The following is a 25,379-nucleotide window of genomic DNA, read 5'->3' as shown; positions in this document are numbered from 1 at the left end:
TGCAGCCCCATGACTGATTGACGCGGAGCCGCCGCGGGCTGGGCCGGGCCGCTCGGGCCTCGACGCGCGACCGTCTCCGCCAATGGGCGCGGCGCCTCGGCGCTCGGCTGGCGATGCCTGGCGTGCGAGCCGCCCCGCCCCACGTTCCTTCCGCCCCGTCCAGCACCGCCCCGCCGCTCCCCGCGCAGCCGGAGTCCGGAGGAAGGAGCGCGAACTCCCACGTGGTGGCCCCGGAGTCGGTCCCGCCGCCGCTGCGGCCGTTCGTCCCCGCGCGGTCCCCATCCGGGGCTGGCCGCCGGGAGAGCTCCCCACCCGGTGACTGCCCTCCGCCCCGCCCGCCGCCCCTCACGGCGGGGTCTGCGTGAGTTCCTCACCTGGGGGCGGCCTGCAGGTGAGCCCCCTCCCAGCCGGCCCTCCGCCCCGCCCGCGGTCCCTCCCAGGTGACCAGGTGCCTCCAGGTGAGCTCCCTACCTGGGCACGGCCATCCGCCGCTAGCTTGCTCCTCCGGCGGCCTCTCGCCTCGCTCCTGGCTGCTCGCTTCCTTCTGTTCCGCAGGGTTTAGCGTGGCTGCGCGAGGACGGACGCGGCTTTGCGGTCCGCACCGGGCTTTCCACGCCCGCTCGCAGGGATCGCTGCGGGCACCGAAGGCCCAAGGTTGACAGATCCGGGAGGGTGTATGGGGCGTCTTTGTAGCCAGTTCTGCAGATACTTTTAAAGTGCTTTGTAGCTGTCGCGATGGCTGTATAACATTGAATTTAGAAGTTAAATTAGTAGCTGTTGAATGGATATTGGACGTTTTGACAAAGAGGAAGACTGACAGCCTTTGACTGTTCTGGCCTTTGTAATAGAGTGAAGGGTATACCGTGCTGAACCTGTCTTTCATCCGATGTTCGCTCATTCCCTGTAAAGATCCCTATTGAGAATTAGCTCTGAAGGTAGGTCTGTAGGATTTCAGACCCCTTAGATTTAAAAAATCCAGCGATCCGGTTCTCAGGATAGCAAATTGTTTTGGTTTGACAGTATTTAAATTGGAATCACGGGGCCGCGATCTTTTCTCGGTATTTCATTGGTCCTATTTTGTTGTTATTTACGATAATTTTATTTCAGTATTAAGTATCATGAAAAACTTTATCCCTTGAGGAACTGACTTGTTTACTTTTATGTAATGAAAATGACTTAACCTGATATGTTTTCTCCTTTTTACTATGGCTTTTAGGAAACTCAAAGCTACATTTATCTCAGTTTTATAGGATTATAGGTGGTTGGTATGTTTGTGTTTCTTCTTTATTCATAATTGTATTGTATTTTTCCAGTGTTAATCGTGTAACTATATTCTGTACAGTCTTAGAAGCAGTGTGTGTTGGTAAGTTTATGAAGTTCCTGTTGCAGCTGAGAAAACATTCTTTCTGTTGGGACTGGGTTTATACTATATTTCTTTTGTACTTGGAGAAATATTACTATTTCCAAATACTGCTTATTTATCTTTTTAAACTGTTCAGTGGGGTGGGTCCTAGTATATACTCTATAGTATGTATTAGAATATTTTTGCAGAAACAACTCTTTCAATCTAAAACCATGTGTGAACAAATCTTTTCACGAATAATTTGAACACTGGGTTTTGTTCCATTGAATTCCTGCGCACTGACCTCTGAGGATGTGATGTTTGATCACAGCAGGAATACTTGTACGTGTGTGTGTAATCCATCTTCTGTTTGAATTTCCTCCAAAAAACTCATGGACTCAAGCATCTTATGTATAAACTTCTGCCCAACAGTGTTTTAATTCATTAGAAAAATATTTTTAAAAGAGTATAAGTTATGTAGACAATAAGGTACATAGTGTTCATTTTCTGATGCCTATTAAGTTTGACCTTAATATTCTGGTCCTTTATATTAAAAAAATATAAATTTTTTCCATTGCTTTAAATTGTAGGTAAAGCGCAGCAATGGCTGCTGTTTATTCTGGCATTTCTCTAAAACTTAAAAGCAAGACAACTTCCTGGGAAGATAAACTAAAACTAGCTCACTTTGCTTGGATTTCCCATCAGTGTGTTCTTCCAAATAAAGAACAAGTAAGTTTAATGTGAAAGTTACATTTTTACAACCTAAACTAATGATCACTTATGTAAATTGCATATTGACATTTAGTTAAAATTTAAAAAGATTAGAGGAAAGGTCGGGGAAGGAAACATGGTTAGAAAGTTAAAAGTCCTATCAGTGAGAAAAAGTAAGTAGTTAGGTATTACATTAACAAAGTTTTTGTGTTACAAAACCTCAGCATTTCGTTTATGTTTGGAAACATCCCTTATATTCCGAATTAAGTATGTGCATCAGTGAGCAAATTAGGATTTAGGTTACAGAAGTTAAATTCTGAGTCTGTTGGCAGCTTCATTTGTTTGTAAATCCTAAGTGATGCTCCATAAGCAGTTCTTGTTGGTGCTTTGTTAAACATCTTTGGAACTTGATGAATCAAGGCTGGGAAGTAGAGAAGCTTTAGCATTTGTAATAAACTGAGAGGAAATAGATTAGAAACCGATAGATTAGAAACAGATTAGGAACCAAGAAAGACATAGCTCTTTGTTAACATTTCTCAAGCTTATCTGACTAAGAAAAACAGTTAATACAATGGAGACACCAGGATGATGACCTCATGCAGTTAGATACTCATTTGCTAGTATTAAGCAGCGCAAAATGTGTCAGGTGGATTACAGCCATTGAAATGATGAGGTCCAGTATGTAGAGCACTAGCAGAGCTAGTAGTTTCTAAATCTGGCTGCACCTGAGAATCATTTTGGCTGCTTGACCAGGCAGCCGTGGCAGGCAATTTCATCAAGGTTTCCACTACCCTTCTCCAGAGAGTTTTTTCCTTTTAGCATTTGTCACTATTCGTGCTGTTATTGACAGTTCTGGTGTCCTGAGCTGAAGCCTCACCACCTTTCCTTGTGTTTATGAATAAGGAAACATGTCACAATAATGGAAACTGTTTATGTCCAGCCCTCCTTTTAATACAGCACTTGTGAATCATTTCATAGAAGACTCTCTGTCTTCTGAACAGGGTAAATAGGTTTAGGGATGAAGCTGCAGGTAACTCGGGAAGCCAGGACACAAACCCTGGTCTTCTGACTCTGCATTTTTGCTTTTGTGTGTCATTCCTTTTGTGGCCATTCTGAGCAATTGTTGTTGTGCTTTTAACTTTTAAAACTTAGAAGCGATTAGTTAGAAGAAACCGTTTCTCTTGAAACTTTTTATTGGCCCCATATGAAGACACAGTTTTTTTGATTGATTCTTTAATAATAAATATTTTAAGACACCAAAACATAACATACTGTTACCAAAGATAAGTTTTAAAGGAGAGTTTTTCCCCCCTGGCAATTGTATTTGGTTATGCATGTGATGTCCCTATAAATGTCCAGTGTCTTTCTTTCTTGGTAAAGAAATTCATTTATTTTTAAAGTATATTCCAAATTCAGGTATTACTTGATTGGGCACGACAGTCATTGGTTGCGTTTTATAAGAAAAAACTTGAACTGAAGGAAGACATTGTTGAAAGGCTTTGGATCTATATGGATAACATTCTACATAGCAGAAAATTGCAGAATCTCCTCAAGAATGGAAAGACAATTAACCTTCAGATTTCCCTCATCAAGGTAATTAACAGTTTCCTGTGTTATCCTGTAAGTGTTACATGTATCTCTATTGATTTCCTGTTAATGCTGGAGGCTTATTTGTCTTATGGTTAATTATATGAAGATACAGAAAATATCAAGGTAGGGGAGGAGAAAGAAATAATATTTTTAGAGTTATAATAATGACTGATATTTATTGAATGCACATCGTATGCTCTACACCATGCTAAGCACTTTATATTATGAAAAGCTTAGAACTTTTTCGTGAAGTGGTTAATTACCTTTTTAGTTGGAAAAGGTAGCCAGCAAATGATGCTACTTTATGACTTTTGTTTTTTCACCTTTCTGCTGGACTGGAGGGAGATCAAAGGCCAAAATCTGCATGAGAATTTCCTCAAAGGTTTTTGACTCAGTGATTTTGAAGTCTCAGGTCGGGATTATGAACTTCACTGTCAATACTGAGTATTTTGAAATACTGTGAGGCTAGCTGGTGACAATAAAAAGCACGAATAATGAGCACTGAGCGTGGGCCAGGTAACCTGCCGAAAGTCACACAGCAGGTAAGTGGCAGAGCTGGGATTTGAACCTCCATCTGTCTGACGGCAAAGCCTGCGCTGTACCCTGCAGCCTCACCCACACGAGCGTGCAGGCAGGAGGAGAAAAGCAGTAGAGGCTGGGAACAGAAGAATTAAATGGTTGATGCCTGATGGTTCATAGGCTTTAGTGGTTCTTGAAATTATGCTCTAAATTGTGTCACTTTTTAAAATGATAGACCAGTGGTCACCAAAGTGGGTTATTCTGAATGGTTCTTTGGGGATGTGGGAAGAAAATCTTACATCTCTATATGTTTTTTAAAAAGTCACTTGAATTTCTATGTATGTTTTATAATTATATAAGATACTAGTACTGTAGTGCATACATGTAATTTATAATCTTATCAGGTGTAAGTGTGGAAAAAGTTGTATAATCAGAAAAATTTGGAGATCACTGTAGTAAGTGTGCTGGCATTTAAGTATGTGATATCTTTGTTTCGGCTTTTCCAGAGCCAGCAGTTACTCGGATGGAGATAAACACACCTGTGTCCTTGGGCTACTGCTAACTTAACACCTAGGATAAATTTGATTATCAGATGCCGTAAGGCTGGGAGCAAGTCACTTAGCCTATAAGTGAACTTTGGAACCTGCCTGGCCCTCATAATTTCTGGTGTTTGTGAATTTCAGAATTTTGGAAGCAATAGACTGTGGGTTTGCTGTATATTAAGTAGTAGCTGGCAGCGTTTGCTTTCCTCTTTTAAGAATGCCTTTTGCTTTGGCTTTTTAAATACAAACAGTATGACTGATTATAAAAATGTGTTTTGGACCACAGGATCATAACCCAAGGCCACTGTCCATCTACCTGTAGCATCTAAGTTGAATTATAGGTTTAGGATCTAAGAAAAAGTGAAATCTTTGGAGTTTAAGCCTTAGAAAACTCTGCTCTTTAAAAAGGGACAGCAAATTTACAAAGGCACTGAGCCCCTTCCCAAGTTTATACTGGTAGGAGATGGATGTGTGTAGGAGTTAAGAAAGGTCCTCTGCCTTCCTTTGGTGCACTAAGGAAATGCCAAGTTCATTTAGATGTGCGAATCTGGGCATTTCTTTCTCATTCAGATGAGGGCAAGGAGTGAGTTCACTGATTGTGTTGTATTTTTTGTGTGTACGTGTGGGTTTAGGGTCAGTGATGAGTTTTCTTTCTTAATGCTCAGATCATCAATGAGAGAATGGCCGAGTTCGCTCTCTTGGGATCTCAGAGGAGCATCTGTGTTGTGCTGAGCTGCTGCCAGGGTATCCTCTCGACGCCCTCCCTTGCTGTCATCTACACGGCCAGGCAGGAGCTGACGGTCGACCTGCTGAGCCAGCTGTGCTGGTTGGCCTGTAGGCAGCCAGGAGCCGTGATGCCCCAGTTGTTCGAGGTTCTTCACCTGACCCTCGGCCTTTACCTCTCGATTCAGCGGCAGCAGGTCAACCCGAGACGCACCTTTGGGGAGGTGACCACACACTTGCTCCAGCCCTGCCTGGTCCTAAGACACTTACTCTCGGCAGGCACGTGGACCCAGGCTGGCCAGGGCCAGCTGCGGCCGGCGCTAGGCCGGGACATTAGGAGTCAGATTGAAGCCGTGCTTCGAGGCGGAGCTTTTCAGGCCGAGCTGCTCCCTTCCTACAAAGAGGAGCTCTTGGACCAGCAGCAAGGTGACACGAAGATGGGGGCCATGAAGCATCTCCTAGCGCCCCTGGGCACCGTGATGGCCAGGCTGGTGGATGCTGGCTACTGTGAACCGTCCCTTCAGGCTGCTGTGGTGGCCAACTCCGTGGCCTTGCTGTACAAGCTCTTTGTAGATTCTTACCTCACGGAGGGAAACCGGCTGCTCTGCTTCAAGGTGCTCCCTCGGCTGTTTGGTTGCTTAAGGATTTCCCACCTGCAGGAGGAGCAGTTGCAAGCCCTGCCTGCGTCTGATTGGACCACGGAACTCCTGGCCTTGGAACAGCTGCTAAATTCAGTGGCCAGTAGTACTATCTACAACATTGCCACTGACCGGATTCGGCACGGGGAGACTCAGTTCCACTTCTACCGCCGTCTGGCCGAGATGCTGCTAAACCATCCGCAGGCTGCCGTGCCAGCCTGGTTCCGCTGCCTCAAGGTTTTGCTGTCTCTGAATCATTTGATTCTGGAGCCAGACCTGGATGACCTGTTGGCTTCAGCTTGGATCGATGCAGAAGTCACAGAGTCGCGGACCCAGAAAGCCCAGGAGGCGCTGATCCACACGCTCTTCCAGACGTTCGCCAAGCTCCGGCAGGTGCCCCAGCTGTTCAGGGAGGTGCTGGGGGTGATCTGTCGCCCCGCGGCCGAGGCGCTCAGGCTGCCCGTGCTGTCCGCAGGCCCCGCTGCTGTGCTCCGCGAGTGCCTCCCGGATCTGCCCCCGAGCCAGGTCCTGGACGCCTGGGCCCTCATGCTGGAGAGGTTCCAGTCCCTGGTCCTGCCTGATTTGCGGGGTGACATGGACATGGCCCTGAAGTCCGTGTCCCTGAGCTCGCTGCTGCACTGCGTCATGGTCCACGCGCGGAGCCTGGATGGCGACTCGCCCCTGCCCGTGGTCAGGCGCACGCGGCGCACCATGGACGAGATGCTGCGGGGCCTCGTGCGGCCCCTGCTGGACCTCCTCCGCCAGCCCCGGCCCTTGGTGCCCGAGCCCTGGCGACAGAGGGTCGGTGACTCTGCGCTCCTGCTCGCCCACACCTGGGCCCAGGTGGACACTGTGCTGGGCTTGAGCTGCGGCCCGTACCGCTCTGAGCCCGGGGCCCTCGCAGGCACCGCCCCGGAGCCCTCGGGCCTCCCCCCGCTGCTCCCGGGCCTGGAGGCCAAGCACTGGAAGGAGATGGAGGCGCTTACGGCTCAGTCCGACTCCCTCGGCAGGTACTGCCTGGAGCAGCTCCACCTGCAGAGAATGAAGAGCACCCTGCTGCACACCGGCGTCCAGTCGGAAGAAGCCCTCCTCGCTCTGAGGCGCGACGCCGCCTACATCCTGGGCTCCGGGAGAGCGAGCCTGACCCGGGGGACGACGGCCTCCTGGGACGGCCAGGTGGGGACAGTGAGTGCACTCACCTACCCCGTCGCCCACTGGCACTCGGTCGTGTCCCATCTCACGATTTTAACACCCTATCTTTGTCCGGACGACCTGCAGTACCTGGCCGGTGTCCTGCTGAGAACTTTGCCAACGAGCAAAGCCCAGGAGGGCTCCGCGGAGGAGGAGCCAGGCATCACACTTGAAAACATATCGAAGGCCGTCCTTCACAGCCCTCTCTTCCCCGAAATGCAGTCCCTCCACTCTGCGTTCTTACTGTGCGTGGCCGCGAGCTGCGCCGGCATCCTGTGTGCCAGCGCCCGGAGGGGCCCTGCTCTTCTCCGCCAGCAGCTGCCCTGGCTTTTTGAAGGGGATTATGTGGCCGTGGCTCACTGGGAAAGCAGATTTCCAAAGGTCGGATCTGAAGGTGTAGAGCCAAGAGGAGAAATCGCCCGAAGCTTACTCTCCTTGGCCAGGGGTGACTCCCCCGTTGAGCTGGAGGGGGAGCAGCTGGAGGGCGTTCTTCGGCTTTTGGAGGTTCTTTCTGCCCTGCAGCTGGACAGCCTCCTGCCCCCCTGTCACATGCATTGTTTTCTCCTGTTGCTGACCGTGGCCGTCGCCACGCTGGGCAGCTCTTGCCCCTCCTCGCTGACCCTCAGGTTTTTGATGACGTGCTACCGGCTCCTTGGTCACCTGCAGAGAGGGAAGAGCGCCCAGTCGGTGCTCAGGGTCATGTACGTTAGCGACATCTTTGAGATCACGCTGACCTCCTTGTTCCGAGCCAGTAGGAGGTTTCTTGTGGACGTGGATGACCCCTCTTGGCTGGAATTTCTCCAGGTGGTGGGGACCTTCTTAGAACAGCCGCTGCAAATGCTGCTCCAGAGGAAGCTCAGCCCGGGGCTCAATTTCGGGAAAATCCTCGCATTCCTCTCGAGGTCCCACCTGCGCCCTGAAGCAACTCCAGGCAGACGGTCGGAAGATCAGACACCTCTGGGCCAGCAGCTCCTTCTGGTGTCTTTAACCAAGCTGTGCCAAGTGCTGGGGCCTCTAGTCAAGGCGCAGAAGCAGCGCGAGGCCCTGGAAGCGCCGCGCGAGCTGTTGCAGGCGGCCGTGCTGCAGGCGGGGGCCGTGCTCCAGCTCTGCGCCGCCCGCGCGGCCCGGGACCGCCGCCTCCTGCCCCCCGTCCTCTCGTCGGTCGCCTCGCTCTTGGAGGCCGATGTGGCCCTGTGCTCCGGGCACAGCGGGACGGAGGTTCCCGGAGGGACGGACCACGTGCTGCTGCCCCATGCCGCCCTCTACCAGGCTGTCTACTCTCAGATCCTGTCGGAGTTGCCGGCTCTAGCAGGAGACACCCCGTCTCTCCAGGCAGCCGTGCAGTTTTTGACTCTGTTCTTTTTAGCCCCAGAACTGCACCCCCAGCAGGAGTCTGTGTTTACCTCCGTGTTTCAGTCTGTGAGAAAAGTCCTTGCAGGTGAGATGTCTTCTCTTGAGCTAGTTCTGTACTGTAGAGCTTTTGGTGGGAGGTCGCTAAGCGGCAGCCAGGTGAGTTGCTGCCCCTCTCCCTTTTGCAGCAGGTCTGCATTTCCGAAGGTACCACACGAGGAGCTGGGAGAAACTCTCCCTCCCCGGAGTTCGTTTCCGGCGTCTGCCTTCTCTGCACCTGTAAGCAGTTACCTTCACAGTTGTTTTCCTGCTTTTTAGACAAACAGCAGCCTTCTAGGTATATTGTTTTGCACTTTAGTTTTTCACTTATTTTGCAGATTGTTCTAGTTTATAGTTTTGAGCCACTCTTCTCTGTTATAGCCTTTTTCTGTCCTGGCCCCAGAGGTCCACATAGATAGTTTCATCTTTATGCGTAGGCCCTTCAGTATCAGATCTTCAGCGCCATCAGTGGACTTCAGAAAGATAAAATCTGCCAACTTTTCAAAACTCCAAGTGACTTAATTTATAGGGAACCGCATAAAATTCCTTGAGGGCAGGACATCGTCCCGCAGGTCTCAGAGTGGTACCGGGCGTCGTGGGGCTGTGGGTGCTGATTGGACAGAGGCCCAGCCTGTGATGTCATCGCAGTGCTGTAGTCCGATGTCACCCTTGCCGGCCAGCTAATCAGGACTGGAAACCCAGCCGGTGTCTTCATTCTCTCCAGCAGGACAGTCACTACCTGCTGTCCCCGAGGTCAGAGGTTAGCAGGCTAGGGTCCGTCCCTAACTTGAGCTCATCAAGGTGGCACTGTTCCCTGTGGGCGCGGGTCCATTTTCTTCTTGTGTGGTTGTTACTGAGGTGGAGGCTAGTTAGGGCAGTCGTCTGAGGTGGGGCTGGGGAGTCGGCCAGCCTAGCCCAGCCATCACAGCACACACAGGTGTTCACTGGGCCCCTGTAGGAAGCAAGGCCGCCTGGGCCAAGGCCAGGGCTGGGGTGCTGTAGCCTGAAGGACACTCTGCTGCCCCCCTTTCTTATCTGCCCTGGTTGTGGATTGACTGAAAGGCTTCAGTCTCACGTGTTCTGTCTCACCCTGTCAGCTACTGTCTTAGGGAATGGTGTCACCTTCTTAATGGGGGCTGAAATTCAGTCTTCTGTTAACACTGGTTAGAGCATTCTAAACGAACGTCCTAAGATATGGCCCCCGGTGGTCCGAAGCTCTGACCCCCCTGCCCCTTCGTTAGACAGAATGCAGTGTCCCCCTTTATCCCTGCAACCCCCTGCAGAACGCAGTGTCCGCCTTTATCCCTGCAGTGGAGGTGGCCCCTAAGTCCTAACTGTGTGTCCTTGGACTGGTGGTACCTTTGACTTTGGGGGCAGAGCCGCGGTCGGGGGTGAGGCCAGCCACCCCACTGCTCCCCCAGACTGCAGGCCTGAGTACTGCCCCAGGGCCCAGGCCTCAGGCACCTGAGCTGCTAGACTGGGCCTAGAGAAGGAACCAGGGTGGTGGGAGGTCTGGAGCAAAGGCCAAGGGGGGAGTGGCCCAAGGCTTCGGGCTGGGAGAGGGAGGGTTAAGGTGGCCACCTGGGTCCTCGGTGGTGATTCAGGTAGGTTTCAGCTCAGAAAAATGAGCATTTGTAAGAAATGCTCTCTGACAGGAGAATCAGCTGCCTCAGTTCAATTATAAGAACCCATCAGTTTAAAAACGCTTCATATATATGTGGAACTGTGTCCTCCTCTGGAGATGCATGAGCTGTTGATTTTGACTTGTCTAATTTAGTAAACAGACATTCACACAAGTTACCTGAGTCACAGGGTGAGGAAAGGCTCTGAAATGACTAGAACGGTGGATTGTGCAGGCAGGCGAGGCCTCCGCCATGGGAGGTGGGTGAAGGGAGGGCGGGTGAGGCGGCAGTGCTGACGCTCAGCTTTCCAGGGATGGGAGTCTGCGGTGCCCTTTCTTTGATTTGCCAACCGCAGGAGTTGGTGCAGTTCTACCCATTTCACGGATGAGGGAATTGAGGCCCAGAGAGGTCCTGCATCCAGGATCTTACAGTTTGTGGAACACTTGGACCTAGATGTTCTCTCTCGAAGCCTTGGTCCCGCCCGCCCCCCGTAAGCAAAGACTGGGGCGTAGGAGGGTCTTCTGCAGTGTGGGATAGTCTGCTGGCTGGAACGGGGCTGGAAAGTTACTCTGGAGTCAGATTGTAAAGGGCCTTGAACTCCCTAACCGTGGGCTCTCTGATGAAACCCAGGGACACCGGGTGTACTTCAGAAGGCTGTCCTGCATTAAGTGGGAACAACTGGGTGACTGCAGCGGGCAGTCCCCACAAGCTTGGGGTTCTTTCCGTCTCTTCAACGTCCCCGTCTGTGTAAAAGCACCACCCCAGCCCTGTGCCCCTATTGATTTTATAAAAGAATATACGCAAAGTAGAAAAAGTATAAAGAAAGTGCCAGTCACCTTCTTCCGTGGTCCAGAGGTAAGCCCTGCTCAACGTCGCCGTCCCCCTGCTTATTCTCTCGGGCTTTTCTCTGGGCCGGGTGCAGGGCACAGGTGCCGCGGGCAGGGCACAGGTGCCGCGGGCAGGGCACAGGTGCTGGGTGTGAGAGGGTGGTGTCACGCTGTGAATGTGCCCTGCAGTTTTGACCTGCACCATGACTGTTTCTGCGTCCCTGAGATGCTGACCTTTAGCAGCTGTACCCCATTTCACCTGCCCCTTGTCTATCACAGCAGTTTTGTTTTCCTCACAGATCCTGCGATTCCGGTTCAGGTAGTTGAGGAGATAGAGCCTCATTTGGGAGCCTTGTTCACCCAAATGTTAGAGGTTGGGACGACAGAGGACTTTCGGATGGTGCTGCAGTGTATCCTCCAGGGACTGGACGTCAGTAACATGTGGAGAGCAGATCTGCAGGTGGGTTGCTCCTTTCTCTCTTGCGCGGCAGCACGTAAGTGACATGGGCTTCAATGGGAAAAGTGACTTGCAATGCGGTGTCAGCGCTGAAACTAAACAAACGTGCAAAATCAATCCGTACTCGTATACTGACACGTAAAAAGTTACATTCATATCCATTGTGTGAGACCTCTCACATCGTGCTTCTGATTTTACTTGGTTTGGTCACGCAGCCTGGGTCCCATTTGAGGCTCTTTCAGGGTGACGAGCTGCCCTTTGGTCCTTAGCCCCCCAGTCTGTTTGGTAGTTGCTAACGAAGCCCCTCACTCCCACTCGGCCTGTGTGTCTGGGAGCCTCTGCGCGGAGCTGATGTGCTCGAGTTTGGTTCCCTGAACGGCCCTGAGCGCCGGAGCGGCCGGCGGCTGTCCCTGCTCGCACAGGCGGAGGAAGGCTGGGAGCTCACTGTCTGGGCCCAGGGTGGCAGCCCAGGCCTCTTGGTTCTAAGCTTTCTCTGCCGTATGAGTGGCTTCTTGATTGCTGGTTATAATCGGCACCCAGGGGCTGGGTTTTGCTTTGGGTGGGAGGAGAGCTGGAGAGGGCAGATTGGGGGCAGCAGGGAGGACTCACATCTCCTCTGTGTGAGCACGAAGCCCATCTCGGCTGCCGCCCTCCTCCCTCTGGAAGTTTTCACTGTGCGTGCGCAGCCCGATGGGCTCAGCTTTGAGAAGGCCTCTGGGCTTCCCTTCAGCAAGCCAGGGGAGACAAACCATAAACTTCTACGTAAGCCCGTCAGATGGTCAGAGGAGAGTCGTGGAGGAGGTGAGGCTGAGCTGAGGTCAGAGGTGGAGAGACTTTGGGGGGGGCTGGGGGCGTTGCTATGGAGACAGGGAGGGGGTAGTGCGTGTACAGCGCAGTGAGCGCGGGTGAGTGCGAGGAGATGGGGGGCTGGGGGCGCCAGCCAGCAGACGCTCGGTGGGGAGACGCACCCTGCAGCGGGGCGGGAGAGGGGAGCGGAGCTCGGGCTGGAGGGGTTGTGGTCAGGGAGCAAAGGGCAGAAGCCAGGATTTCGTGGTGTGGGCTCTGCAGCGTTAGGGGCAGGAGGAAGGGGCCGGTGGATGAAGTGGATGGTGAGAGATGCCCAGCACGGGTCACTGAGTCCCTTCCCCTCCCTTCCCATGGTCGAAAACCGTCACCTGTCATCCGGCACCTGGTTTAATTGTCGCACGTTATCCGTGTCTCCTTTCACCCCTACGCACGTGCGGTTCTCGCGGGTGAGTTACAGCAGCCTCCTCTTCCGACGCCACCTCGACGAGACGGGCCTCTGATTAGATCGCCGTGGCCTCTTGTGTTTCACGGTCCTGGCACATTTACGCGTTCGGTTTAGTGAGATGCTGCAGAGAAGGCCCTTCCTTCGCCGCAGTCTGCTCGCCTTGTTCATTTCTTCCCGCAGGTGACGTGCAGGGCACCACCCTCAGGACTTGACCCAAGCTGGGTCTCGTCCCTGCCCCAGCGCGGGGTTCTAACGGGCTCTGCTTTGTCGCAGCACCGGTGACCGGCCTGCTTCCCGAGATGGGCATTCCAAGAGAGCCGGCTCCCCCCGCCTTTGAGTGTTTTCCCTTTTCCCCTAGGCTGTTTTGTCAGCTGTGACGTTGGTCAAGTTGCTCTTGAACTGCCCGTTTGGTGGCGAGAAGGCCAGTTTGTTCTGGCGTGCGTGCCCACAGGTGGTCATGGCTCTAATGGTGAGTACCTCTGGGTTGTGCGTCCCCCTGCCCCTGCCTTTCACGTGCAGACGGGGCGGCGCTTCTGCTTCGGTCACGCTCTGGTTTTATTATGCAGAGTGTGTTTCCGGGGGCCGTGTCCTGAAGACGGCTGTAAGCACACTGCTTTTCTGTCTGGGTGTCCAGGCAGCACCTCTGTCTGGCTGCACACGTAGTGTCATCAGTAGATGTGATGTGAAGGCCCTTGGGCGTCAGGAAGCATTCGTGGTCCGTAATGGAAGGAACATGGTGCCCACAGGAGGCTTCCATTTAAATTAGGTGACAGGAGAAGGAGTCCTGGGCCTCTCTGTGTCCACACAGAATTCTGTGGTCAGTTTAGTGCATTCATTCATGTGTGGGGATATGTGTGTTTAAGTGACGATTCAGTGAGAAAAAAAATGGCTCTAGACTAGGATAGTAACGTTGCAGATAGACGATTGTTAATCCCATGCAGACGTTAAATTTTGGCACGTGTGAACATACACAGTAGTCACATGACTTTTTGTTTCATTAGAACAAAAGCCTGGTTCCGATTGGGGCTGTCTGTGTTCCTGCCCTCAAAAGAGTCTGGGGTCAGTATTCCCAGACTTGGGTTCGGAAGAGCAGTGCCTATTTGACCATCATTATCAACCCTGATTATAGCTTGTGCTACGTGAGAGCATTGCCCTGGGTTAGCATATTCTCAGGGCAAAAGGGTCTAGAGAATAGACATTGCTTTCTTCTCTGATCTTTTGTTTTGTTGCTTTGTTGTTTCCCTGGTAATCTGCATTAGTGGACGAAGCCCATTTGTACTTAGGTGTGTGTAGGGGGAACATCAGGAGGAAGAGGGCGGGGGGAGGGGGGAATAGGGCCCAGGGCAGTGCCTGGTCAGTGTTGGCCGAGCGCATAGTAGGGCCACGTGGATATAAACACCAGGCTGGGCGTTTAGGTCACTCTAAAGGGGATAGCACAGCGTCAGCACAGCCAGGGTACCCAGAAAAGGTGATCACTGTGAGAGGCCCCAGGCGGCCTCAGCTGGGGTGCTGTTTACAGCTGGCCATGTGAGGAGGGCTGTCACAGGTGGGCTCGCCCAGGGTACCCAGGTAAGATTTCGGGCCACCCCTCAGCTTCAATCTTTTTATTCTTTAGAACAATAATTGAATGTCTTGAACTAGAGCTGTTCTTTATGAAATGTGACAAATAGAGTTTAATTATAGACATTTTAGAACTAAGGATCTTTTTGGGAGAATATTGTTATGTGTGTGATGTGAAGTTTTTTTATTCTGAGAAAGTAGAAGAATCAACTCTTTTATGAGAAATTACTTCTCTTCATGGTAGGCACATCCGTCAGAGGGTGTGGACCGAGACGGCCAGGTCCCTAGTAGGTGCCCCCCCAGGGGGTTGAACGCTGGTCTCCTTGTCTCTTTGAACTGCCCAGTGACCACTCAGGTCATTTTGGAGTCTGGACATTCTTCCCTCTGTCATTTTGGGTTTGGAGCTGTTTCTCCGGAGAATCGCCTTCATCTTCTGTCCCTTGTTTCTCGCCCTGTAGCTGCAGACCCGAGAGGCTTGTCGGGAACAGCCCGTGGCGCTGGCACTGGTCGGGCCCGTCTTGGATGTCCTGGCTGCGCTGCTGAGGCAGGGGGAGGGGACCATCAGCAACCCGCACCACGTTGGCCTGGCCTTCGGCGTCCTGCTGGCTGTGCCCTTGGACGCCCTGAGGCCCCCCGAGTATGGGCGCATCTTCCCGCGGGTCCACAACGTGCTCTTCTCAATCCTGCAGTGTCACCCGAAGGTGAGGAGGGCAGGGCACCCGCTGGGCAGGGAAACGCATCCTTCAGAAGAGCAGCGGTGTGGGAAAAACAATGATTTGCGAAACAAACTTTTGGCTTCGAGTAATTTCTAGGGCCCAGGTGGTTTCTCAAGCACAGAAGTGTGTGACCTTCACATCAGGCTGTGTTGGATCTGACACTTTGAACATACCTGTGTACTAGGTGTTTCTGGAAGCCCATTAGAAATTATTCTGTTTTTGCAGATCATATATTTAAATGTCACTCACTGGCTTAGATCTCTTCTCGGGTTTATAATTCAGTTGGATATAGGGAGTGAGCCATCCTGAGTTCCGGTTTTACAGTGTGCTGCTTTTTAAATACAATAAGACTAGGAGCAAATGCCCCGTAGAAAAGATTCCAGTTTAGCCACCATTTATTGAACGTTTGCTGTGTGTCTCCTTTTACCCCTACAGCAAGTCTGTGTAGTCGGTGGCAATCCCATTTCATTGGTAGAGAAACTGATGCTCAGAGCTGCTGAATGATTTGACCAATGTCACCCAGCTGAGTCTGAATTTTAGCTACAAGACTGGATTTCCTTGGCGGGTGTTCATTTGTGCCTCTGCTATATGTGTGAAGTGTGGGAACTTATATAAATAGGACAGATACACATATACATAGGCACGTTCAAATACTTTTAAGTGTTTTAATGTTCTAAGGTTGGAGACCTGCCAGCAGTGCAGTTTTTAAAAAATTTATTCTCTGGTAAACTAAGCATTCCATCCAACGTCCTCCCCACTTAGGAATCGCCTTCGGCCCTGCCTCTCTTGTGAGGCTCTTTGTTGTTAGGTCTCTGTTGATTCTTAGATTTTTGTGCGACCGTAGAATGTAAATGCAATACCAATCAATTATAAACTGACACCGCAGATCTTGCAAAAGATTCAGGATTTCATGCAGTTGATGAAAGTGACGTTGGAAGACTGTATGCATCTCCTGCAAAACCAGTGAGGAATGACCGTTGAGCAGAATGAGACCATTTAATGAAAGGAGAGAATTGACAAGGATAATGACATGGTATTGCAGTAAAGAAGGATGTGACTTACGACGGCAGCTCACGCTCATTGCCCGCGGGGCAGACTGGGGGGAGGGGGGCCCACGCGTTGGGCCGTGTGGGCGGTGGATGGGGGTTGATACGGGCCCCCGGCTGGAATCGGCTTGGGTAAACGTGAAGGGAGCGGCACAGAGTGAGGCCAGCCAGGGTCCCCGGCAGGGCGATCCGCAGCTGGTGCCATTCTGAGCTCTTGACATGTCTTAACTTATTTAACCCTCACGACAACCTGTTATTATCCTCACTTTGCAGATGAGGAAACAGGCACAGAAAGGTTCAGTGTTCTGTCCGGGATTGCATATTAAGCCAGGGTATGAACTCAGATGGTCTGGCCCTGGATTTGTGTGCATTTAGTCACTGTGATAGCAGAGGAGGAAGACGGGGCCTCTGGAAATGTGACGGCGCCCTGGAATACTTCGGCAAAGATGACCTCTTTCTGAGCACGTTGCTGGAGCTGATAACTTGACATAAAGAATGTGGTGTTGTGCTCTCCAGACTTTGCTTGGATAAACTGTACCAAAGAAAAGAGTCCCAACACTTGATTCACTCCTTGTTCACCCTGAGCCTTAGAGCAGTGCCGCCCAGTAGAGCGTGTTCTCCCAGGCCGGGCGTGTTCCGTATCTGCACCACCCAGCACAGGAACCGTTGGCCACACGTGTCTTGACTACGTAAAATGTGGAATTGTATGACTAGGAACTGAATTTTAACTTTAATTAATTAACATTTCAGTGGCCACATGTGGCTCGTGGCTGCCTTATTGGACAGTGCATTGCTTTGATCATGATCTCAGGACGGTTCAGTATAAAAGAAGCCTGTTTTATAACTTTCATATCATTTTTCAAGATCAAGTCCCAGCCAGACCTTTTCATGGCTGAAAAATGAGAAGTTTTGTTTCTCATTTTAAATCGATTTGCTTTATGTAATCTTTTTCTCTAGTGGCAGTTATACTTGAATACACTGGCTACTGTACGTTTTGTTATTTATTTCTACCCATTTCCAGAATGCACCACTAACAGAGTAAAAGACAGATTCAGCAAATTCTAAACTAGGATTGCTTCATTAGATTCCTAAAGTTATGCAGCATGGAAGCCCCAGCCCGAACCATGAAAATGGATGTAAAAGAGTTAAGTAAGTAGGGTGAGCATTTCCCTAGAAAATCCTGGCAAAAAGGAGTTGCCACACTGTTTTGAGTGTCCTGATAGATAAGGTTAAGAAGGAAATAAATAAGAACTCCTTTAAAGTAGATCTTGAAATAAACAGTTGCCTACATATTTTCATATTCTTTTGTCTATCATTGCAGGTAATGCTGAAAGCCATCCCTTCTTTCTTGAACTGTTTTCATAGATTGGTGTGTTCAGTTATACGTGAAGGGCGGCAGAAAGACAAAGGTAATTCAGAGTAACAGTATCAGATACAGATTTCAAATGTGTTTATTTTACAGGTGTCTCTGGCGACATATGTTACGGAAGATAAAACCACACAGTTGAGTTTACGTAAGAGAAATATTCAGATCATCAAATGAACCCGTAAAACAATTTAAAAAATTTCAGACTGTGACATTTTTTAACTATATCCACAGCAGTGAATGCATTTGACATCCCCTAATTGAAATAGTTCTTTTCTGGAGAAAAAAAGTATCTAGACTCAGGAAATATTTACTCTCATTTACTGGGGATATAAAAGCGTCTACAATTCCATTCTTGCCCTCACAGAGCTCCTAGTTTAATGGGGAGATTCAGGAGGAACGGGCAGTGGCAGAGCCAGCTCACGGCTCGTCTTACAAGGGGGCGGAGTGCCTGCAGCCCAGCAAGGCTGTGTTTGTTTACCAGTGAAGCAAAGCTTCCATATGACAATCACATAAGTTATGGGTACAGCTTGTTTTCCAGCCTTGAGGTTTGTTGATTCTTGCTAAATTTCTAATTCGGGGGAGAGTCTCATTATTTAGAAATTTGCATATTATACTGTGCATTCCAAAAGTCAAGTTCATTGACGCCTAACATATGTGTAACAAACTGCATCTGTTTAAAGTATATACTTTAATGAGTTTTGATGGGTAAATTCGCGCGGGGAAGCACCACCAACAGTCAAAACACAGAGCAGGGCTTCCCTGGTGGCGCAGTGGTTGAGAATCTGCCTGCCAATGCAGGGGACACGGGTTCGAGCCCTGGTCTGGGAAGATCCCACATGACGCGGAGCAACTGGGCCCGTGAGCCACAATTACTGAGCCTGCGCGTCTGGAGCCTGTGCTCCGCAACAAGAGAGGCCGTGATAGTGAGAGGCCCGCGCACCGCGATGAAGAGTGGCCCCCACTTGCCACAACTGGAGAAAGCCCTCGCACAGAAACGAAGACCCAGCACAGCCATAAATAAATAAATAAAAAATTTTTTAAAAAAAGGGAAAAAAAACACAGAGCATTTGCATCATCCGCGAAAGAGCCCTCTTGGAGTCCAGCCCCAGCCCCAGGGAGCCACTGATGTGTGTTTTGTCACCGTAGGCTTGTTTGCATTTTCTAGAATTTTATAAAAACGGTGTATTACTGTGCTGAGTGAAAACCGGGGAGGTTGCTCTGCTGAGTTGGGGTCCCCCCCTGCTGCTGTGATGGCCTGGCTGGCGGGGGCCGGGGCGCATGTAACCTGGGTCGCGGGGACATTTCAGGCTGTTAGAACCCCCGGGAGGAGTGTGTGATCCTGGCACTTTAGGGTGGGAAGAACTAGGGGTCAGAAATAAACCTGGGAAGCCAGCAAGAGATCTAGTAATGATAGTTGAGTCTCACATCTGTCTATAAAGGAGAAATCCTAGATGATTTCTGAAACTTAACGAGGCAAAGACATAATTAGGCCATCTTATCTTTAGAATCATATTTTCCTTTCTAAATACAACAGCAATCGTAGATTTCACCCTAAAATCTTAGTTATTCTAGTCCGACCCTTAAAAAACCCGTGGACTGTTGAGGATTGTAAGTGCCCTTCCTTTTGTAATATAGATCAATATTTGGACACATCCTGTCTCCCTAATTCTGTCTTCAAATTGAGCCAATGAAAGAGTCTGGAAAAAAAAAAAAACTGAAGGTTTGAATAATTGGGGCTATGTTGAAAGTGTAAAATTGGAAGAGTTAAAACGCACGGCTTCTGAGCTAATCGGTTTGGAAACTCTTTGCTTCTGTAGGAGGCGCAGAGGACCTGCCAGTGGTGCTGGAGTGCGCCCGCCTCGTGGAAAGGATGTACAGCCACGTGGCACTGCGGGCCGAGGAGTTCAGGGTGTTTTCCCCCTTTATGGTGGCCCAGTATGTGATGGAGGTGCAGAAGGTAAGCCAAGCCGCCAGCCTCCCCAGGCGCTTCCGCCTCGGTCCTCGGTCGCAGGGTCCCCCAGCTGTGCGGCCAGCGACCCGTGGGGCCTGGCGGTCCTGTGTGGTGGCGGCTGTCCCGCGTGTACGGCAGCCACTGCAGGGTCCCCGTGCGGGCTGCACGAAGACGCAGGGCGCTGGCGGTGCCTGGGTCACAGGGGCTCTCAGCCACCGGTAGGTCTCTTCTTGCTCTGGCACAAACCCTGGGCCTGTTTTGCTCAGTCTCTGGGGTCATGAGGGAAGTGAAATGTAACCCAGGTCCAAGAGCAAGAGGCAGAAAGAGGGGTCCTGGGGTCCCTCAGCAACAGGGGCTCATGGGGCCGCTCTCCGACACTCAGGTAGATGGCCTGGGGGAGATCCCGGTAGACTTGTTCAACTGGATTAAGCGTTCTGGTCCCAATTAATCTGACTTTTGGCCTTAGTAGTCTGGATAATTCATTCATTCTTCAACAGTGATCTCACTTTGGAGTGTCAGTGTGCTATTTTCACAATTCCACAAGACCCCGCATGACCTGTGTAGTACGTTCGTTACAAGACTTCATGTCTTACTTGTTTAAATGGAATGTCAGAGGCTTAAAGTAGTGTGTTCAGGTGTATTATCTGTCTCCTTGTGCAGGTATAGATATACAGTTACATCGTTTATCTTGCTCTCAGTAGAATACCCCCCTTTGTAAATCTCGTAAGAATGGTGGTGAGCCACTGGTTAAATATGTTCCATTAGAGGTGCCGGCGTTTCTCAAGGGAGGGTCGTCTGAATGGGCTTCCTTAGAAAGCCTGGTGTGGCCTCAGCTTCCATCCTGGCCCCGCGTCAGGGTGTTTCCACAGCCCCGGCCCCAATCCCTCAGCCAGTGGAGATGCCTGTCACGTGGGCGGACGGTTGGCCGGGTCGGGGGGCGGGTGTGTGGGAGCTGGGACTGCATACAAGGGCCCCTGCAGGTCATCCTTTGAATGAGATACGGGCTTGGGGTTTGGTTTCCTTGCAATTATTTAACATTTTTATAGAATCTTGTTGTTTCCCAAGCAGTCAAGTCATTATTGTGTGAGCTTTTGCTGGAACATGAGCTGGCATGATTTTTTTGTTTCACTGAAGAACAAAATGAGACACAGCAATATCACTTACCCAAGGGCCAAGAGCGGAGGCTGTGATTTGAACCCTGAAGTCACTGATTATTATTCTGAGATTTACTTTATGAAGAGTCTCTGGTTTGCCAGCCTCATTATTCGTGTCTAATTTACGCTTATCTGCTATTCTTTAATTTTAATCTTGAAGGCCAAAGGCATTGGGAATTATCTGAGGCTGTTGCGTCCCAGAATCCACTGGCAGGACAGTCTACATTTTAACTCTTATTTGTTTTTAAAATCGGGAATGAAGAAAGTATTCCATATGTATTAGAGGCTTCTACTGAGAGAGCCATAAATCTTTCTAGACCAGGAAGACGTGTTGAAGTTTAATCACAGGCTAGATGGCAAGTGTTTCAGCAGCGGGCAGCGTAGGTAAAGGTCTTTCGGTGGTTGGGGCCGATGACGGTGAGACGGCCTCGGGCAGGAGGGGCAGCCGCTCCTACAGACCTTGTTCCTTCCACGCAGAGTTGTGTCACCCTGGAGACGTGTCCCGGAAGTTACGGTCACTTTTATCTTCTCTTTTACCCGTAGATCAGATTTACAACTGTCCCTCTATATCAATAGCTTAGAGTAAATAGTTTGCACTACTCCCCTGGCCTAAGGTCCTTTTAGGTTAACTTAGAGATGTTTCCATTCGTTGGCCAGTGACCGTAACGTTGTAGAGATTGACTTTTTTCCCCTGTTTTCCAAATAAGCTGTCTAACGTAAAGATGCGAAGGGGTTGCGTTGTCCTGATACTACCGGCCTTGCTGTCCCATTGCCCCCTCCCCGTGCTCCGGGCTGTACTTCACAAGGAGACACACCAGCTGAAGGGCTGTGACATCTGGACTCAGATGCCCAGTTCAGATCTCAGTGCTGCCACTGGGGAAATTACTGCGCCTCTTTTTGACTTTAGAAGCGGAATTATTTGTTTAGTGAGTGGTGATTCAGTGAAAGAATGAGCAAGCCCTCACCCAGCTAGTGAGGTTAAGGACTTCTTCTGTTTTCAGTTTGTCTGTTTTATTTTTTCTTTCCCTCCCTAATACCTTAGTATGGAATCACAGACAAGCCATTCCTCCTGTGGTCCTTGAATGTTCTTATCATCTATAAAACAGAATTTAATTAAGGTGATCACCTGTCAAATGTTTTTTGAGCTATTGTGTGAAAATAACCGTATCTGTGAAGAACAGCATCCTCTTAGGGGCAGAAACAAATCGCCTCTTTAGGACTCTGTCTCCTGGAGGTTGCCTTGGTGAATCATGCTTCTTCTCGTTCATAAAATGTATCCTCTCTAGAAGCTGCATGTCTGCAGAGAGGCATGAACTCCTAGGTCATCAGGACGCTAGTGAAGAACTGGCCACACCCCAGGCCTGTCAGCCGGAACCTTGCTGCTGCTTTCTGGCTGCAGCTGCTGCAGTGGGCAGACGCTGCCCTGCCCAGGTCCGGCTGAAGCCTGGGCGGCTCTGGCAGGGTGAGAAGTGCCTGCTGTCCTGGCCTCTTTGTCCACACACCAGCCTGAATCTCTGATCTGCAAAGTTTGTGCCAGTAGCCGACGTAGCCACGCCAGAGCTGGGCTGCCGCTCCTCCTGCTGTGGCCCAGATTTGGGTTAACCCAGATTTTTAGGAAGGCTTGCATCTTTGGACACAGGGACCGATTAAACCATTATGGGGCAGTTAGGGATTTAGGGCCCATTGTGTTATTGTTGAAAGAAGTAAAAATATCTATGCAGTGGTAATTACAAGTCACGTCTGACACTGAGCCACGTGACGGGATCTATCAGGGATCCGACTGGAGAGCGTCAGAGCCACTGCCTACCTGCCCTGCTCTGGGGGGAGGTGGCAACATTGCCGCCCTCATCCCACAGTTAGTAGAGCTTCCAACGTGATTGGCCATGAGGAAGAATATGACACAGTGTTCAGATGGCTCTTACCATAAGATTTTTTTTTCCCCCATAAATTTATTTATTTATTTATTTAGGCTGTGTTGGGTCTTCGTTGCTGTGCACAGGCTTTCTCTAGTTGCGGCGAGCGGGGGCTACTCTTCGATGCGGTGTGCGGGCTTCTCATTGTGGTAGCTTCTCTTGTTGCGGAGCACAGGCTCTAGGCATGCGGGCTTCAGTAGTTGTGGCATGTGGGCTCAGTAGTTGTGGCACATGGGCTCAGTAGTTGTGGCTCGTGGGCTCAGTAGTTGTGGCTCACGGGCTCTAGAGTACAGGCTCAGTAGTTGTGGTGCATGGGCTTAGTTGCTCCACAGCATGTGGAATCTTCCTGGACCAGGGCTTGAACTTGTGTCCCCTGCATTGGCAGGCGGGTTCTAAACCACTGTGCCACCAGGGAAGTCCTACCATAAGATTTTTTAAATCTAAAGATTCAAGTTTTTAAATGCCCCTGGTAAGTGCGGAGGCATCATTCACTGAATAGCAAAGCTACCCCTGTGATTTCGTGATGTTTTACTCCATCTCAGGTTTTTGTTTGCTTGAGTTGGCCTCTGTTTCCCCCAAATATAAACTTAAAAGTTTATGAATAGTCAGTTGTTTAACTTACATGCAAAATGGCATTTTAAAAGGAACGTCTTTTCTCAAGTTGGTGGCAGAAGCTGGAATCCCTCGTCAGAGCCTCAAGGGTCTGGCACCTGCCTGTTTGCGCTCACAGAGAAGTGTGTCCCCCTCTCCCAGGTCACCTTGTATCCTGCGGTCAAAGGCCTTCTGCAGGAGGGCATCTACCTCATCCTGGACCTGTGCATCGAGCCTGACATCCAGTTCCTGCGGGCCTCGCTGCAGCCGGGGGTGCGAGACGTCTTTAAGGAGCTGCACAGTGATTACGTGAAGTACCACAAGGCAAAGCACGAGGGAGAGAGAAGATACGCCGTCTAAGCCGCACACGGACGTGCAGCCGTGGCCCCGGGTCCAAGAGAGCTGGAGGACGCAGGACTTCAGATGCTTGAATTCGCGGCATTGAAACACGTGGAAAATCCTTTGGAGTTTATATAATATGTATTGCATTTTACAGTTATTTTTTCACACTATTTCTTAACATTTTTTTATGCAGTAAGTATTGCAATAGAATCCTGAAAATAGATCCTGAATTCAATAAAATTTGCCGGATCTCCCTTGTGGCCATTCCAAATGTGGTTCTTGTCTCGGTCCAGTGGTTTGGGGTCCCCTCTCCCCACTAGGAACTATGTAGAACTTGCTTTTTCACTTCAGGTACATGGGTGTGTAATGAAGCCCAATTTAAATATCTTTGCCTTTTATGTTCTTCAAGAAACATGGGACGTATTCTGAAACACCGCTTTTCTGCCCTCCCTCTGAGCGCGTCTTCCGATGGAGCTGGGCAAGTCAGAACATGGGGACTCGGTGTCGGCTGGGTGGCCGCTCCGGGCGGGGATGGTGGCCCCTGTTGTGCGGGTGGATGCTTGGCGGGAAGGTGCTGGGCCTGGGGCTCCGTGTCCTGCCTGCTCTTCCTTCCTGCTTCCACTCTCGGGAGTTTATTTTGGAATTTTATTTTCCTCTTTTTTTAAATTTAATTTAATATTAAGAAATACTCTTGTTTTTTTGTATCGCCTAAGCAATATATTTCATTGTAGCAACCTCAGAAAATAAAAGGGAAAAAATTTAAAACTACCCCCAGTCTCAGCTGTCCAGACAGCCGCCGTCATCTGGGAGGGCCTTGTTTCTGTGCCTTTGCATATGTATATGTAGATGTGTATTTAAATAAATGTATATATAGTTGCCAAATTGGATCATAAGTGCATTTTTCTGTTTGTTTTATAGCCAACTATTTTTCCTGTGTAATATTTCAGTAACATCTTGGGGACTATACAGATACTGGACACACTGTAATTGTGTAATATTTCAATAACATCTTGGGGACTATACAGATACTGGACACACTGTAATTGTGTAATATTTCAATAACATCTTGGGGACTATACAGATACTGGACACACTGTAATGGCTGCACAGTTGCCTGCTGAGTAGACACAGCTGTTTCATTTAATAAATCCTCGTGGTAGACATCAGATTCTTGACAAATTTCCTTTTACAGATGATGCTTGCAGCCAACTCTTTCCTGCTATAATTATTTCTATAAGATAAATTCCCATAAGTTGTATTATTTGTCAAAAAATCCTGTCGGTTTTTAAGGATTTATGTAAATATTGCCAAATTGCCCTCCAGAAGGTATACAAATTTATTTTCTCTCCAGTGAATCAACTTTAATTTTATTGATTTTCTTTGTTTTAATGCCTCCTTGATAGAGAAATGTTATTTTGTTTTGAATTTCTCTAATTACTGAGATTTTTCATTTTTTATACTTACCATTTTTATTTCTTATAAAAATTATGTTTACACAGTTATGTTTCTTATGTAATATTAGCCTGTTTCTCAGTTGGGATATTTGCTTTTTTTCTTACTCATTATCTTTGTGGAATTTATGTTGGAATTCTCTTGATACCCCTTTTTTAGTCAGTCAAAATATAGACAAATTATTTGAAGGATTATCCCTAAGCAAAAGGTTTTTTTTTTTTTTTAAATCCTAACTTTTCAAGCACATGTTATTGTAGCAGACAATATAAAATGGATTTTTTGGCAACCTAAGAGAAATACCCCATTTTTCACACCTCAAGATTTGATTGTATTTCTTGCATTGGCTGACCGAGTCTGGGAGATAGTTCTGCTTTGCATTCTACATGTTTTATCCGTTTCCTACCCTCTGTCTAGACGTTTGTGTGTAGAAGCTTTCTAAACTCTGGTAACCAGAAATGGATCTGGGGGTCTGACATCTTTTG

General features: G+C 49.4%; 1 protein-coding gene across 1 annotated transcript; it reads left to right on the top strand.

Moving 5' to 3' along the window:
• Positions 1 to 196: 196 nt before the first annotated feature.
• Positions 197 to 24,327, top strand: URB2 (URB2 ribosome biogenesis homolog). Its single transcript, XM_061182772.1, has 10 exons — positions 197 to 391; positions 1,933 to 2,071; positions 3,470 to 3,646; positions 5,370 to 8,694; positions 11,394 to 11,554; positions 13,162 to 13,272; positions 14,822 to 15,064; positions 17,447 to 17,534; positions 19,312 to 19,451; positions 23,266 to 24,327. The coding sequence occupies exons 2-10, from the start codon at positions 1,946 to 1,948 to the stop codon at positions 23,461 to 23,463; spliced, it is 4,569 nt and encodes a 1,522-aa protein (XP_061038755.1). The 5' UTR covers positions 197 to 391; positions 1,933 to 1,945; the 3' UTR covers positions 23,464 to 24,327.
• Positions 24,328 to 25,379: the final 1,052 nt, after the last annotated feature.

This window comes from Eubalaena glacialis, chromosome 1 (genome assembly GCF_028564815.1).
Source record: "Eubalaena glacialis isolate mEubGla1 chromosome 1, mEubGla1.1.hap2.+ XY, whole genome shotgun sequence".
NCBI classification, from domain to species: domain Eukaryota; kingdom Metazoa; phylum Chordata; class Mammalia; order Artiodactyla; family Balaenidae; genus Eubalaena; species Eubalaena glacialis.
This window is presented reverse-complemented; position numbering and strand designations above follow the sequence as displayed.